This window comes from Tamandua tetradactyla, chromosome 5 (assembly GCF_023851605.1).
Source record: "Tamandua tetradactyla isolate mTamTet1 chromosome 5, mTamTet1.pri, whole genome shotgun sequence".
Classification (NCBI taxonomy): domain Eukaryota; kingdom Metazoa; phylum Chordata; class Mammalia; order Pilosa; family Myrmecophagidae; genus Tamandua; species Tamandua tetradactyla.
The window spans coordinates 51,452,083-51,469,771 of record NC_135331.1 but is presented as its reverse complement, the minus strand read 5'-3'; the positions used below and the strand labels follow the sequence as shown (position 1 = coordinate 51,469,771).

Here is a 17,689-nt window from a genome sequence, read left to right as displayed (position 1 = left end):
ATTTGAGGCGCTCCCATTTATTTATTTCTTTCTGCAGTGCTCTTGTTTTAGGTTTAAGGTCCATAAAACCGCCTCCAGTTGTAAGATTCATAAGATATCTCCCTACATTTTCCTCTAACTGTTTTATGGTCTTAGACCTAATGTTTAGATCTTAGATCCATTTTGAGTTAACTTTTGCATAAGGTGTGAGATACGGGTCTTCTTTCATTCTTTTACATATGGATATCCAGTTCTCTAGGCACCATTTATTGAAGAGACTGTTCTGTCCCAGGTGAGTTGGCTTGACTGCCTTATCAAAGATCAAATGTCCATAGATGAGAGGGTCTATATCTGAGCACTCTATTCGATTCCATTGGTCGATATATCTATCTTTATGCCAATACCATGCTGTTTTGACCACTGTGGCTTCATAATATGCCTTAAAGTCCAGCATCGCGAGACCTCCAGCTTCGTTTTTTTTCCTCAAGATGTTTTTAGCAATTCGGGGCAACCTGTCCTTCCAGATAAATTTGCTTATTGGTTTTTCTAATTCCAAAAAATAAGTTGTTGGGATTTTGATTGGTATTGCATTGAATCTGTAGATCAGTTTAGGTAGGATTGACATTTTAATTATATTTAGTCTTCCAATCCATGAACACGGTATGCCCTTCCATCTATTTAGGTCTTCTGTGATTCCTTTTAGCAATTTTTTGTAGTTTTCTTTATATAGGTTTTTTGTCTCTTTGGTTAAATTTATTCCTAGGTATTTTATTCTTTTAGTTGCGATTGTAAATGGGATTCATTTCTTGATTTCCCCCTCAGCTTGTTCATTACTAGTGTATAGAAAAGCTACAGATTTTTGAATGTTGATCTTGTAGCCTGCTACTTTGCTGTACTCATTTATTAGCTCTAGTAATTTTGTTGTGGATTTTTCTTGTCTAATTGCTTTGGCTAGAACTTCCAACACAATGTTGAATAATAGTGGTGATAGTGGACATCCTTGTCTTGTTCCTGATCTTAGGGGGAAAGTTTTCAATTTTTCCCCATTGAGGATGATATTAGCTGTGGGCTTTTCATACATTCCCTCTATCATTTTAAGGAAGTTCCCTTGTATTCCTATCTTTTGAAGTGTTTTCAACAGGAAAGGATGTTGAATCTTGTCAAATGCCTTCTCTGCATCAATTGAGATGATCATGTGATTTTTCTGCTTTGATTTGTTGATGTGGTGTATTACATTAATTGATTTTTTTATGTTGAACCATCCTTGCATACCTGGGATGAATCCTACTTGGTCATGATATATAATTCTTTTAATGTGTTGCTGGATACGATTTGCTAGAATTTTATTGAGGATTTTTGCATCTATATTCATTAGAGAGATTGCTCTGTAGTTTTCTTTTTTTGTAATATCTTTGCCTGGTTTTGGTATGAGGGTGATGTTGGCTTCATAGAATGAATTAGGTAGTTTTCCCTCCACTTCGATTATTTTGAAGAATTTGAGGAGAGTTGGTACTAATTCTTTCTGGAATGTTTGATAGAATTCACATGTGAAGTCGTCTGGTCCTGGACTTTTCTTTTTAGGAAGCTTTTGAATGACTAATTCAATCTCTTTACTTGTGATTGGTTTGTTGAGGTCATCTATTTCTTCTTGAGTCAAAGTTGGTTGTTCATGTCTTTCCAGGAATCCGTCCATTTCATCTAAATTGTTGTATTTATTAGCGTAAAGTTGTTCATAGTATCCTGTTATTCCCTCCTTTATTTCTGTGAGGTCAGTAGTTATGTCTCCTCTTCCATTTCTGATCTTATTTATTTGCATCCTCTCTCTTCTTCTTTTTGTCAATCTTGCTAAGGGCCCATCAATCTTGGTGATTTTCTCACAGAACCAACTTCTGGTCTTATTGATTTTCTCTATTGTTTTCATGTTTTCAATTTCATTTATTTCTGCTCTAATCTTTGTTATTTCTTTCCTTTTGCTTGCTTTGGGATTAGTTTGCTGTTCTTTCTCCAGTTCTTCCAAGTGGACAGTTAATTCCTGCATTTTTGCCTTTTCTTCTTTTCTGATATAGGCATTTAGGGCAATAAATTTCCCTCTTAGCACTGCCTTTGCTGCGTCCCATAAGTTTTGATATGTTGTGTTTTCATTTTCATTCGCCTCTAGGTATTTACTAATTTCTCTTGCAATTTCTTCTTTGACCCACTGGTTGTTTAAGAGTGTGTTGTTGAGCCTCCATGTATTTGTGAATTTTCTGGCACTCTGCCTATTATTGATTTCCAACTTCATTCCTTTATGATCTGAGAAAGTGTTTTGTATGATTTCAATCTTTTTAAATTTGTTAAGACTTGCTTTCTGACCCAGCATATGGTCTATCTTTGAGAATGATCCCGGAGCACTTGAAAAAAAGGTGTATCCTGCTGTTGTGGGATGTAATGTCCTATAAATGTCTGTTAAGTCTAGCTCATTTATAGTAATATTCAGATTCTCTATTTCTTTATTGATCCTGTGTCTAGATGTTCTGTCCATTGATGAGAGTGGTGAATTGAAGTCTCCAACTATTATGGTATATGTGTCTATTTCCCTTTTCAGTGTTTGCAGTGTATTCCTCACGTATTTTGGGGAATTCTGGTTCGGTGTGTAAATATTTATGATTGTTATGTCTTCTTGTTTAATCGTTCCTTTTATTAGTAGATAGTGTCCTTCTTTGTCTCTTTTAACTGTTTTACATTTGAAGTCTAATTTGTTGGATATTAGTATAGCCACTCCTGCTCTTTTCTGGTTGTTATTTGCATGAAATATCTTTTCCCAACCTTTCACTTTCAACCTATATTTATCTTTGGGTCTAAGATGTGTTTCCTGTAGACAGCATATAGAAGGATTCTGTTTTTTAATCCATTCTGCCAGTCTATGTCTTTTGATTGGGGAATTCAGTCCATTAACATTTAGTGTTATTACTGTTTGGATAATAGTTTCCTCTACCATTTTGCCTTTTGTATTATATATATCATATCTGACTTTCCTTCTTTCTACACTCTTCTCCATGTCTCTCTCTTCTGTATTTTTGTATCTGACTCTAGTGCTCCCTTTAGTATTTCTTGCAGAGCTGGTCTCTTGGTCACAAATTCTCTCAGTGACTTTTTGTCTATAAATGTTTTAATTTCTCCTTCATTTTTGAAGGACAATTTTGCTGGATATAGGAGTCTTGGTTGGCAGTTTTTCTCTTTTAGTAATTTAAATATATCATCCCACTGCCTTCTAGCTTCCATGGTTTCTGCTGAGAAATCTACACATAGTCTTATTGTGTTTCCCTTGTATGTGATCGATTGTTTTTCTCTTGCTGCTTTCAAGATCCTCTCTTTCTCTTTGACCTCTGACATTCTAACTAGTAAGTGTCTTGGAGAACGCCTATTTGGGTCTATTCTCTTTGGGGTGCGCTGCACTTCTTGGATCTGTAATTTTAGGTCTTTCATAAGAGTTGGGAAATTTTCAGTGATAATTTCTTCCATTAGTTTTTCTCCTCCTTTTCCCTTCTTCTTCTGGGACACCCACAACACGTATATTTGTGCGCTTCATTCAGTTCCCTGATCCCCTGCTCAAATTTTTCCATTCTTTTCCCGATAGTTTCTGTTTCTTTTTGGAATTCAGATGTTCCATCCTCCAATTCACTAATTCTAGCTTCTGTCTCTTTAAATCTACCATTGTAGGTATCCATTGTTTTTTTCCATCTTTTCTACTTTGTCCTTCACTCCCATAAGTTCTGTGATTTGTTTTTTCAGTTTTTCTATTTCTTCTTTTTGTTCAGCCCATGTCTTCTTCATGTCCTCCCTCAATTTATTGATTTAGTTTTTGAAGAGGTTTTCCATTTCTGTTCGTATATTCAGCATTAGTTGTCTCAGTTCCTGTATCTCATTTGAACTATTGGTTTGTTCCCTTGACTGGGCCATATCTTCAATTTTCCGAGCGTGATCCGTTATTTTCTGTTGGCATCTGGGCATTTAATTAGATTTCCCTGGGTGTGGGACCCAGCAGGTTGAAAGATTTTCTGTGAAATCTCTGGGCTCTGTTTTTCTTATCCTGCCCAGTAGGCGGTGCTCGTGACACTCATCTGTCTGCGGCTCCCACCAGTAAAAGATGCTGTGGCTCCTTTAACTTTGGAAAACTCTCGCTGTGGGGGAGGGCCGCCAGCCGAAGCGGCTTCGGGGAGTGCCAATCCGAATCTCCCAGCCGGTCGGGAATCTGCGCATGGGGAGGGTCGCCGGCCTCCGTGGCTTGGGGGAGCACCTGTCCAAATTTCCCAGCCGGCCCGGGAAGTCACGTGTTTGGAAGGGACCCCGGTCGCCGGTCTCTGCGGCTTGGGGGATCGCCGATCCAATTCTCCCAGCTGGTCCAGGGGGCCGCGTGTGGGGGGGGGGGTGCCAGCCGCCGCGGCTTGAGGGGATCGCCTGTCCAATTCTCCCAGCCGGCCCGGGAAGGAGGGAGGGAGGGTCTGCGGCCACCTGCCACCCCGGCCCGGGGAAGCACGCGCCCCTCGGTGATCTCACCGCAGTGGGTTCTCCCAGCCAGTCAGCCGTTCCAGAATGGGGTATGCTGTCTTCTTGGTCTCTGCCGTGGCTCCAGGAGCTGTTCTGTACCGTTTCTACTTCCCTAGTAGCTGTTCTGAAGGAGGAATTAAGACCCGCGCATCTTACTAAGCCGCCATCTTCTTCAGAAGTCTGGATTGGCTTTTAATAAAAGGGGATTTATTCTGTTAGTTCTTCAGAGGAAAGGCAGCTAACTTTCAACTGAGGCTCTTTCTTCCGTGGCAAGGCACAGGATGGTCTCTGCTGGCCTTCTCTCCAGGCCTCTGGGTTCCAACAACTTTCCCTGGGATGAGTTCTTTCTGCATCTCCAAAGGCCTGGGCTGAGCTGCAAGTGCTGAGATGAGGTATGCTGAGCTGCTTGGGCTGTGCTACATTGATCCCTCTCATTTACGCATCAGCCAGTTAAGTCAAACGTCATTCATTGCAGCAGGTACACTCCCAGCCGACTGCAGATGTAATCAGCAACAGATGAGGTTCATGTACCATCGGTTCATGTCCACCGCAACAGAACTAGGTGCCTTCACCTGGCCAAGTTGACAACTGAACCTAACTACCACAGGTTCCCTCTTAAAGGGCTCCAGTAAGCAACCCCACCTTGAATGGGTGGAGACACAACTCCATGAAAACCATCTAAACAAAAGTTACCACCCACAATTGGATGGGTCACATCTCCATGGAAACAATAAAAAAAAAAAAACTCCCACCCAGCAATATTGAACAAGGATTAAAGAACTCGGCTTTTCTGGGGTACACAACAGATTCAAACAGGCACAGATAGTATTAAGGAATTATTCATTCTTAGGATAGTCTAATAAATTTTGATACAGTATAACAGACTTGATTATGTTTTTTTTTAAATATGTCTTTAAAACATCTTTAAAATACATGTTTTGGGATTTGTGTCAAAATAATCCACTTGTTGTAAGGAGGTCTATATATGAAATAAGACTGACCTCGCGTTGATAATTGCACAGCTGGATGATAAAAGGGATGAGGGCTCATTACACTATTATCTCTACTTATGTATAAGCTTTTAAATTTCTATATGTAAGACTGCATTATTACCTCTAATTAGCCACTATTCCCGATACCCATGCCCACTGTGATAAAGCTTTGCAGTTTGTCCTATTATATTAAAAGAAAAGTTTCTTTTACTATCTCTCTTCAAGTATCAAGTAGCCTATTATCACAGCCTAATTATTCCACACAGTGGTAAATGTGAGACTGAAAACCTTATTAGGAGCTATCCTATGACCCAGTATTTCCCTACTAAATGTGTGCCCAAGAAAAATAATAGAATTTTTGTTTCACAAAAACTGGTAACAAACCAAATGTTCAAAATGGTCATGAACAGGTGAATAGATTAACAAATTCTGATATATGCATGCATTGTAATACCACTTAACAACTTAAAAAAAACTACTGATGAACAAAACAAAAAGGATAGATCTCAAAATCACGTTGAGTGAAAGAAGGCAGAACTCCTGTATGATTCTATTTATATAATATTCAAAAAGAGACTAATTGAATCTATGATTACAGAACTCAAAGCTGTGGTTGTGGCCGAGAAAGCAGAGGAACTGACTGCCTAAGGGCATGAAGGAACTCTGGGGTGATGAAAATGCTCTAGATCTTGACTAAGATGGTAGTCACATGGTTACAAACATTTGTCAAAAACTTAAATTGTAGACTTAAAGATTTGTGCATTTTACTATACACACATCTTACCTCAATAAAAACAAAAATACCTATTAGTGGGCTTTTCAAACTACCACCCTCCCTATAAACTGAAAGACCCTGCCACAATGAGTAACTGTTACCCCAGAAAACGGCTCAGCTTTCAGGAGTGCACTGGATGGTCAAACACTGCCATAGTGTCAATAACACAGCCAACATTCACCCAAATCTGAGAGCCAGTCCATTACAAAACCACAAGTCAATCTGGTTAAATCCATCTTTTAAAGTGGATAAATTAGTCACTCACTAGCCTGAACTCTTATTTTTCAGTCTTAACTCAACCTCTACCTACTCAAACTGTACCAACTACCATTAACAAATAGTTACCTTCTCAGCCTTGAGCCCTATTTCACACAATCAGATGCTGGAATTGGAAGGAACGTATTTCACAATTCATTATAATATTGCAGCAAGATGAACATGGTCCACCAAAACATAACTTAGTGTGTCACACCAAAAACTGATCAGGTAAAGTGAGTATAGTAAAAGGTGAATTCCAACTTATTCTGAGGCAAGTATTGTTCTGATACCAAAATCAGACAAAGCCATTATAAGAAAAGGAAACTACTACACAAATATAGATGGAAAACTCCTCAATAAGACACCAGCAAATCAAATCTAGCAATATTAAAAAGGATTATCCACCATGAACAAGGGAAACATATTTCAGGAATGTAAGGTTGGTTTAACATCCAAAAACCAATTATTGTAATAGACCATATCAATAGAATAAAGGACAAAAACCTCATGATCATTTCATTAGACACAGAAAAAGCATTGGAAAAAATTTAACACTTCATCATGACGAAAAATACTCAGAAAACTAGTAATGAATATAAGGGAATTTCCTCAACCTGATGAAAGGCATCTACAGAAAACTCACAGCTAACACTATACTTAATGGTGAGAGACTAAACACTTCCCCCACTAAGACCAGGAGCAAGGATTTCGGCTCTTGCCACTTCTTTTCAACTTTGTACTAGAGGTATCAGCCAGGGCAATTCAGCAAGAAAATGAAACAAAAGACATCCTAAGAGGAAAGGAAAAAAAAAATACTGTACATGACATGATCTTGCATATAAAGAAACTTATAAGGAATCCACTCAAAATCTAATCATCTATTTTAAACTAAAAATGTGAGTTCAGCAAGGTTGCAGGATACAAGATCAATATACAAAAATCAATTTTATCTCTATATACTTGTAATAAACAATTCAAAATGAAAATAAAGCAATTCCATTTATAGTAGCATCAAAAAGAATACAACATTCAGGTAAGTGTAAAATATATGTGAAAAGTTAACAATACATTGTTGAAAGAAGTTAAAGAAGACTTAAATAGATGGGAAGATTTCCCACGTTTAATATTGTTCAGATGACACTACTTCTCAAATTGATCTACAGATTCAATGCCTGGATTCTTTGTAGAAATTAAGCTGATTCTAGTAACAGGTTAGGAAGAGTTGGGAGGAAGACAAACTACAAAGCTACAGTGATCAAAACAATGTGTTTTTGTTTTGCATAAGGATAGGCATACTGACCTATGCATCAGAACTGAAAAGTCCAGAAATAAATACTCACATTTATGCTCAATTGATTTCCAACAAGCATGCGAAGATCATTAAATGGATAAAGAATGGTCTCTCCAACAAATGGTGCTAGATAGCCAGCCACATGGAAAAGAATGAAGATCCTTACCTCAAGCCATATACAAAACTGAACTCAAAATAGATCAAAGTAAACATAGGCAATTATGCAAATCTTCATGATCTTGAATTAAGCAATGGTTTCTCAGATATAACAACAAAAGAAAAAATAGATAAATTGTGGACTTCATCAAAATTAAGAGCCTTGGTACAAAAAAAAAGCCTTTGTACTTCACAGGCCACCATGAAGAAAATGAAGACAATCCACAGAATGGCAGAAAAGATTTGCAAATCATATAACTCGTAAAAGTCTTGTCTCTAGAATATATAAAGAACTCTTACAATTGAACATCAAAAAGAGAAACTATCCAATTTAAAAATGGGCAATACTCTCTCTCTCAGCCGACACAGCAAGCAAATTCACTACCCTCCCCCTTTCTAAGTGGGACACAACTCCCAGGGGTGTGGACCTTCCTGGCAACATGGGACAGAAATCCTAGAATGAGCTGGAACACAGCATCAAGGGATTGAGAAAATCTTCTCGATCAGAAGGGAGAAGAGCAAAATGAGACAAAATAAAGTGTCAGTGGCTGAGAAATTCAAACAGAATCCAGAGATTATCCTGGAGGTTATTCTTACACATTAAATAGATATAACCTTGTTAGTCAAGTTGTAATAGAGAGGCTGGAGGGAACTGCCTGAAAGTGTGGAGCTGTGTTCTGGTGGCCATGTTTCTTGAAGATAATTCTATGATGATATGGCTGTCACAGTGTGACTGTGTGGTTGTGAGAGCCTTGTGTGTGATGCTCCTTTTGTCTACCGTATCAACGGACAAGTAAAACATATGGATTAATAATAAATAACAGGAGGAACAAATGTTAAAATAAATTCAGTAGATTGAAATACTAGCGATCGGGGAAGGGTAAGGGGTATGGTATGTATGAATTTTCTTGTTTTCTTTTTATTGCTTTTTCTGAATTGATGTAGATGTTCTAGGAAATGATCATGATGATGACTATACAACTGTGTGATGATAGTGTGAGTTACTGATTATATAACAAGGACAATGATCATATAATAAGAATGCTTGTGTTTGCATGTGGTTATGTATCATATATAAAAAATTAATTAATTTTAAAAAATGGGCCATAGACACAGCAAGTGAACCCACTACCCTCGCCCCCCTACATAGGACATGACTCCTAGGGTTGTAAATATCCCTGGCAATGTGGGACAAAAATCCCGGGATGAGCTGGCACCCAGTCTCAAGGGACTAAGGAAACCTTGACCAAAAGGGGAAAGAGAAATAAGACAAAATAAAGTGTCAGTGACTGAGAAATTTCAAACAGTCAAAGATTATCCTGGAGGTTTCCTTACCTATTATATAGATATCCCTTTTCAGTTTATGGTGTATTTGAGGGGCTATGGGGAAGTACCTGAAACCAGAGCTGTATTCCAGTAGCCTTGTTTCTTGAAGATGACTGTATAATGATGTAATATTTACAATGTGACTGGGTGATTGAGAAAACCTTGTGTTTGATGCTTCCCTTACCTAGGGTATGGATAGATGAGTAAAAGATATGGATTTAAAAAACGAATAGGCGGAACAAAGGTTAAAATATATTGGGTAGTAGTCAATGAGTGGGAGGGGTAACAGGTATGGTATGTATCAGTTTTTTCTTTTTCTGAAGTGATGCAAATGTTCTAAAAAATTATCATGGTGATGAAAATACAACTATGTGATGATATTGTGAACCATCAATTGCACACCATATATGGAATGTTGTTTTTTGTTTTTTTTCACATGGGCAGTGTTCTAGTTTGCTAGCTGCCAGAATGCAACACACCAGAGACGGATTGGCTTTTTTTTTTTTTTTTTTTTTAAAGGAAAGACAGAGAGAAGGAAGGAAGGATAGAAGGAAGGAAGGGAGGAAGAAAGGGAAACATCTTTTAAACATTTTCTTGTTTTTATTGTATTTTGTTTCTCCGTTTTTGTTACATGGGCTGGGGCCGGGAATCGAACCGAGGTCCTCCGGCATAGCAGGCAAGCACTTTGCCCGCTGAGCCACCGCGGCCCGCCCCCAGAGACGGATTGGCTTTTAATAAAAGGGGATTTATTTCGTTAGTCCTTCAGAGGAAAGGCAGCTAACTTTCCACTGAGGTTCTCTCTTACGTGGGAAGGCACAGGATGGTCTCTGCTGGCCTTCTCTCCAGGCCCCCGGGTCCCAACAACTTTCCCCAGGGTGATTTCTTTCTGCATCTCCAAAGGCTGAGCTGTGAGTGCTGAGATGAGGAATGCCGAGCTGCTTAGGCTGTGCTACATTGCACTCTCTCATTTAAGCACCAGTCAATTAAGCCAAACGTCATTCATTGCAGCAGGCACGCCTTCTAGCTGACTGAAGATGTAATCAGCAACAGATGAGGTTCACATACCTTTGGCTCAAGCCCACAGCAACAGAACTAGGTGCCTTCACCTGGCCAAGTTGACAACTGAATCTAACTACCACAGGCAGGCACCAGAAATCGAACCCGGGTCTCCGGCATGGCAAGTGAGAATTCTGCCACTGAGTGACTGTCGCACTGCCCTGTATGGAATGTTTTTATGTTAAGAATGTTTGTGTTTGTATGTTGTTTCATCAATAAAAATATTTTTTAAAAAAAATGGGCAAACAGATTTTCTCCAAAGAAGATACACAATAGCCAATAAACACAGGTAAAGAAACTCAACATCATTAGCTATAAAGGAAATGAAAATCAAAACCACAATGAGAAAACCACTTCACGCCCCTAGAATTAAAACAATGGAAAATAAGTGTTGGCAAGGATGCAGAAACATAGGAACCCTGTACATTGTTGGTGTGGCTACTGGGTAAAATAGTTTGGCAGTTTCTCAGAAAGCTAAGTATAGAATTACCATATGACTCCACAATTTCACATCTAAGTATATACCCAAAAGAAATGAAAGCAGGGACTCAATAAGAATTTGCATACCAGGGTTCATAGCAGCATTATTTACAATAGCCAAAAGGTGGAAACAACTCAAGTGTTCATCAAGAGACGAATGAATAAACAAAAAGTGGTATATACATACAATGGAAAAAAAATGAATGAAAAAAGAATGAAGTTCTGATACATGCTACAATATGGATGAACTTTGAAGACATCATGTTGAGCAAAATAAGACAGATGCAGAAGAACAGATTAGGTATGATTTCAATGATATGAAATAACCAGAATAGGCACATGCATAGAAATAGAAAGTAGGGAGTTAGTGCTTAGCAGGTGTAGAGTTTCTGTTTGGGGTAATTTTTGAAAAGGTTTCATAATGGATAGTGGTAATGGTGGTACAACATTATGAATGTAATATCATTTCCACTGAACTGTATACATGGAACTGCCTAAAATGGGAAATATTATGTTATCATGGAAATTAAAAAATTAAACATTAAAAAATTTTTCTAAAAAGAAAAAAGAAGTCTGAGGCTTAGATAAAAGCAAACCCTGGGAAAATTAACACATCATCTAAAGAACATTGCTATGATAATGCTGCCTTAATAAAACTGAAAAAAGTTACTATGTCAAATACAATTCTGACACAGGTTATAAGACTTTTTAAAGAAACAGTACTCATCTGGGCTCTTTATCTAAATAATATTAAATGAGTTCCTTAAGTAAGAAAACAAGTATTTGCCTTGGATGGGTGACCAAAGCAGCCTCAAAACAAAAAGAAAAGCCAGGCTCTAATCCCAGCTATATTTTTTCAGTTTAGGGAGTTAAAACACACAAAAGTCCTTTCCAGCTCTAAAATGCTACTATGTATAAAACTAGTGAAAATAGTACAAATGCTTAAGCTTTTAGGTCTCTAATTTTTATCATGCAAAAATGCTGCTTTAGAGAATCCCATGGAACTGAAATGTACCAGAAATAGTAATCAAAACCATCCCTTTCTTTAATTTCTGAATTAGAATTTACACACAACTGTCAAAGCACAATCAAGGTAAAAAGTAAGTCTGAGAAATTTTATTTTATTCCCAGGTCAAAGGTGGTTCAGTGCTAAATTATGGAAAACAGACACCCACTCAAATTTCCAGGTGGATCTCTTCAAAAAATCTTATTTCATTTATTTTAATATGAATTTTTCCTCCTATTTAAACATCTCTTTACTTGAAATGTTTCTTATGCTCAATGGCATGTTAGGGTTGAATTGTCAAGTTTTTTTTTTTCACCTTAGGATACACAAAAATCACAGATTTGATGATATGTTAATTTCCTGGATTATTCCCCTGGAAAATGTTTCCAGTTTGATCCACATCTAATGCTTAGTTAAGCTATAAAACATAAAAGACCGTGAAAGAAAAATAATTCAATTGTAATTCACCTTAGGCTCAAATACATCAAATTGATGAAAATTTTCCTTAAAATTCCAAAGCAAAAAAAAAAAAACCAGGAAAAAAATTGTTATATAATGCTGAGACAAAGTAGTTTGAAAACTGAATCATGAATTTCTGCTGTCACCTAAATTTATGAAAATACTCACCTCAAATGTACTACTCATTTTTCAAAGTCTGCAAATTAGGTTTGAGTGCTTCTAATACCATACCTTCCTCTATGGCTACTAGAAAGCACCAAGATGAATCTTTCCCAACGAGCTGAAAAGCTCAAAATTAAAGGCTGTGATTATACCAAGAGCCACTGACTGTACACTTTGGATGTATAGCCTGGTGTGTGAATAAAACTGCTTTACAAAAATTAAAGGGGGAAGAAAAATGCTTTGCAAGTCAAATAGCGTCCAGGAAAGAGTTGAACACTGAGGTCAGAAGTTGTAGGTTTGAATGTCTTCATTGAGCTTTATAATAGTGAGAATAAGCGCCAACTGGTCTAAGCATTAGTCTTCTTGGTTTAAAAGAGATACTTTATAAGCTTCACTTATTTGTTCAACAAATATTTTTGAATGATTACCAGATCCTAAACAATCGTTCACACTGAGGAACCCATCACATGTGACACCAACTTTGTGTGAGAATATTAAAAATCTGCCTGCATAAGGCACTACTACTAACTGACACAAAACACCAATTCCCACCCGAAATGTAAAACTCCACACCGGCGAATGAAATTCAATTAAGTGATTTCCTGAACCCGGGCCATAAACAACATGCAGGAGGAGATGGATCTTGCTCAAGTATATCCCAAGTCAACACTGTGCAGTTTCCCCCTGACAAAACTGTCTTTACGAGGGTCTGTAGAACACGAGGCCAACTAAAATGTTAATGCAGAAGTGAAAGCGAAGCCCAATTAGCCGGACCAGGGAAGGAAAAAGTTAAGTTGGAGGTGACGAGAAACGCAGCAGCGGCCCAAACAAGATCTCCCCGCTCCGCACGTGAAGTTAACTTTTTCAGCACCCGGGGACTCCCGACTCCCGCGCCTGCGGGCACGGTGGCAGCGGCGAGCGTCCCACAGACGAGTCCCCGCGGCGGGGGTGCAGGTCCCCGCACAAAAAAATGGGGAGTGGGCTGGATGGGGGTCGGGCCTGGACACACTTTTACTTACTAGCCTTTGCCTCGGAGAAGGCTAGCTAGGGGCGCAGAATGAGGACGCGCCGGGCACAGGTCCTGGCGAGGGGCTGGCGGACCGGGAGGTGGGCCGACTCAGGCCGCCCTCTGTGTCGTCGGCTCGCCCAGCTGCCGCCGACCCCAAGGCCGCCGTGGGGCAACCCAGCGGGCCTCGGCGAGCGGCAGGCGGGAAGCAGGGTGGCGGGAAGGTGAGAGCCCCGCACCGCTCGAACGCCCCACGCGAGGCCCACGACCCTGCCCTGCCTGCGGTGGGCCCCGCGGTCTCCACAAAAGGTCCCCCGCCTCGGGGAGGCACGGGGTGGGGACCGAGGAAGCTCCCCTCACAGCCACATAAGCAAATCCGTTCGCCTCCCTACCCCCACCCTGGGGCCGCGCTCCCCCAGCTCCGCGCCCGACTGAGGCGCGGGGGAGGCGGGGGCCAGCAGCGCGGCCGCGAGGAGAGGACGCCCTCCCCGAAGCCCGGAGATCGGCGGGCGCCAGAAACCCCGACACGCGGACAGAATCAACAAAGCACCCACTCCCGGGGAGAAAACATGCCACAGGCCCGGACCGGGAACTCTCCGACGCGACGCTGCCAGAGCCGCAGGGCTGCGCTGACGGGCTGGGGGGAGGGGTCGCGAGAGCCCCGCGCGGGGGCTCTCCTGCCCCAGAGCCTCGCCCCCGCCGGGAAGCGGCGAGACAGGGACCCCCCCAAGCCAGAGACTGACCTTGGAGTCTCCGTTGCAAAGAGCCATCGGGGCCGGGGCCGGAGCCGCGGCGGCGGCGACGAGAGTCTGAGACGGGGCGGGAGAGCGCCGGCGGGGTCGGCACTGTGCGCTGGGGCTAGGCGGGAGGCCTGGTCGAGGAGCCGGCGGGCACGAGAAAAAGCCGGCCGCCTGCGAAGCGCCGAATGGAGCAGCCGCCGCGAAACGCGGGCCCCAACGCCGCGGGAGAGACCAGCAGCTCGCAAGCTACCCCCACCTCCTGCTTCCGCCGGGGCTGGCCACTGGGAGGAGCCCGAGGCCGCTCCGCTTGGCAGCTGAGCCGCAGACAGTCTCCCGCAGCTGCCGCGGATCCCTCCCGCCTTCGCGAAGGCGGGACTGGCGGCGCCAGGCCCCGCCCTCCAGGCCCGCCCCCGCCGCCGAGGTCCGCCCGAGAGGCGGAAACTGCCCTTTCCCGCCCCGCCTCCGCCTCGGGAGGAGGGGCTGGTGGCTGAGGCCCGAGCGAGTTAGCTGTGAGCCTGCTGGGTTGCGGCTTTCGGTGGCAATGCAGAGGAGGCCTACTAGGAGCTGAGTGCCTGCGGGAGCTCTCAGCCGGTGGCGCAGTCTCATGTTAGGTTCCGGACGTGGGGAAGGCCAAGGCAACTTTGGAGAGTTTCGTGGCCACATGTCATGGGAGGTCACCGTGGGATCTGATCACTTTGATCCCTCGAAAGTTCTACATCTCCCTCAAAATTACTAAAAAGAACGGGTTTGGCAGCGGTACACTGGACTGGTTGTGAAGCTATTTGTACAGCAAATAATGTTTTTTATTTAGATTGCATATGGGGACAGAGCTGCAGTTCCTTCAGCCACCGCTTGGCCCTGAGTCAAGAAGTTTACTTTAAATTTGGTTACTTGGGGGTCTAAATCTGGATTGAGGAAGGAAAGTGTAGAATGTGTTTGTAAATAATAGCAATTAAAAACGGCTTTTGGGCTAACAAACATTTCAACAAACAGTTATTATAATGCAGCTACCATTCGCTGCACTCATGCTCTGTGTGTCAAACTCTAGACACAATTGTTAAGGAACTAGTGAGACAATCAATCCTGCCTTCGAAAAATTAATTTAATTCTAACCAACTCCATCAAAGTAGTGAGGTAGTATTGATGTTCTTATCCTCCTTTCTACAAATGAAAATACTGAGACAGTGATATAATGGGCCCCCCGTGATACAGTGGGATAAGAGGTACCCAATCTGAAAATAACAGTTTATTAATAAAATAGTTACAGGAACAAAAGGCTCAAGGCTTTACTGGGTCTAATTTAAATAAAGTATTTGACTTACTTTTCTTTGAGCTGAAAACTTGATGCTTGAACTTTGCAAAGCCATGGATACTATGTTCTCTTGGTAGTATGAATGAACAATCCAGAGAATAGGGTGGTAACAAATAGGAGAGTCTCAACTTGCCTCAGCGTTAAGCAGGAATGGAATGTGATGTACCGGCGTTAAGGATTGGCTAAGTCCAGTCTGTATTAGATAATGACTACTTTAAATATATTCTAGACGTTACGATTTTAATCACTAAATGTAAACGTGGCTTCTTTGATAATATACTCTACAGTTATCTTTTCACCTCTTTTCTTAATTGCCTTTGCTTGTTTCTATTTCTGTTTTTAGAATGAAACTTAAGTGCTAGTTTCTTCAGTATTTCCTCTCTCAACTTTCACTCATCTTACACTCCACCTTTGTTTCCCTGGGGCGCTTTTTTTTAACTACAGATTTCCAGGCTATTCCTATGGATTTTTGATAAGTAGGCCTAGGATAGGGCCAGGAATCTGCATTTTTAACAAGTACCCTTGGTGATTCTGGTGAACTGGCTTCAGACATTCTTTACAGGAGCTCTTCTGAGCTCCAGATCCGCTGCACTTTCCATCCTCAGTTAGGTGTCCAGTATCATGTTGTTGTCTAAACTCAACAAGTGTAAAATAAAACTTTTCTTTCTCTTCCAAACTTCTGTGTCCCATCTCATTGGTGCGACCATCACTTGGTTACCTCTGTCAGAAATCTGGGAATCATCTCAAGCTTTACCCTCTAGTTTATCTGTTCTACCCTCTAATAAACCCTATGTAGTTTATCAATTCTACCCTCTAAATATCTCTTGATTATCATAATAGCTACCTTAATTCAAGCACCGTCCTCTATTACCTATATTACTGCAGCCCCTTCCCAACTGATCTTCCTGCTTCATCTTACAATTTTCCAATCTATTCTTCACATCTAAACAGGCTGAGCTTTAAAAGTTGTGGTCCTCAAACTGAGGTATAGTTTTTAAATTGACTGAGAGGTACTCATGTGCAAATAGTTTCGCGAAAATCAGTTCACGGATACTGAAAACAGGCCTGGTTTACTGCACACTACCACTTTACAGAAGACTGGCATACCCTTACTCTTCCCATCTTCCTGTGCTCCATTGTCATAGGACTAAAAATCTGTAGAGACCAAACAAAGGGACAACTTTAAAAATTGTTTGGAAGAACCATTGTTTTTAACTAAACTGAAATGTGGCAAAAAAAATTTAAAAAGTTTTATTAAGGTGTATTTGACTTACAATGAAATGCACATACAAGTCATATCTCAGAGATATTGCGGGTTGCGTTCCAGACTACTGAAATAAAACAAATAACACAAAACAGTGAGTCACATGAATTTTTTGGTTTTCCAGTGCATATAAAAGTTATGTTTACACTATACTGCAATCTATTAAGTGTGAAAAGCATTATGGTCTAAAAAAAAAAAACAATGTACAGATCTTAATTAAAATGTGACACAGAGACACGAAGGAAACACTCACTTACGGAAAATGGCACCAGTAGACTTTCTTGGCACAAGGTTGCTACAAACCTTCAATTTGTAAAAAATGCAATATCTGTGAAGCACAATAAAGCAAAGTACAATAAAATGAGATTTGACTGTATTTAAGATGTACAATTTGATAAGTTTTGACTTAGGGATACACCTGTAAGATCGTCACCACAATCAATTTAGTCAGCATATCAATCACTTCCAAGTTCCCTAGTGCCAATTTAGAATGCCTTCTTCCCATGCCTCCTTATGCCATACATCCTCTCACAAACAAAGATGTTTTCTGCTGCTGTGGATTTGTTTGCATTGACTTTTTTTTTTTAATGCCATTTTATTGATATATATTATATATTCACATACCATGTAATCATCCAAAGTGTACAATCAATGGTTCACAATATCATCATTTGTGCATACATCATCACGATCAACTTTTTTTTCTTTTTTGTAAAAAATAACACATACACAAAAAAGGAATAAGTTTCAAAACATACCGCAACAATCAGTTGTAGAAAAGATTTCATTCAGAGTTTGGTATGGGTTACAATTCCACACTTTCAGCTTTTTATCACTAGCTGCTCAAGACACTGGAGACTGAAAGAAATATCAATATAATGATTTAGCAATCATACTCAT

The 17,689-nt window shown here is 40.6% G+C and overlaps 1 protein-coding gene across 4 annotated transcripts in view; it reads right to left on the bottom strand.

The window, feature by feature from the left end:
- GMPS (guanine monophosphate synthase) overlaps positions 1-15,658 on the bottom strand; it is a 90,952-nt gene extending 75,294 nt beyond the window's left edge. The window contains exon 1 of one of the 4 annotated variants that reach the window (XM_077160849.1): positions 15,536-15,658. In XM_077160849.1, coding sequence (XP_077016964.1) covers positions 15,536-15,580 — 45 coding nt within the window. In that variant the 5' untranslated portion in view covers positions 15,581-15,658. Of the gene's footprint in view, positions 1-14,216; positions 14,365-15,535 lie in introns of those variants that run through there. The other 3 variants (XM_077160848.1, XM_077160851.1, XM_077160850.1) reach the window with 3 other exon arrangements.
- Positions 15,659-17,689: the final 2,031 nt, after the last annotated feature.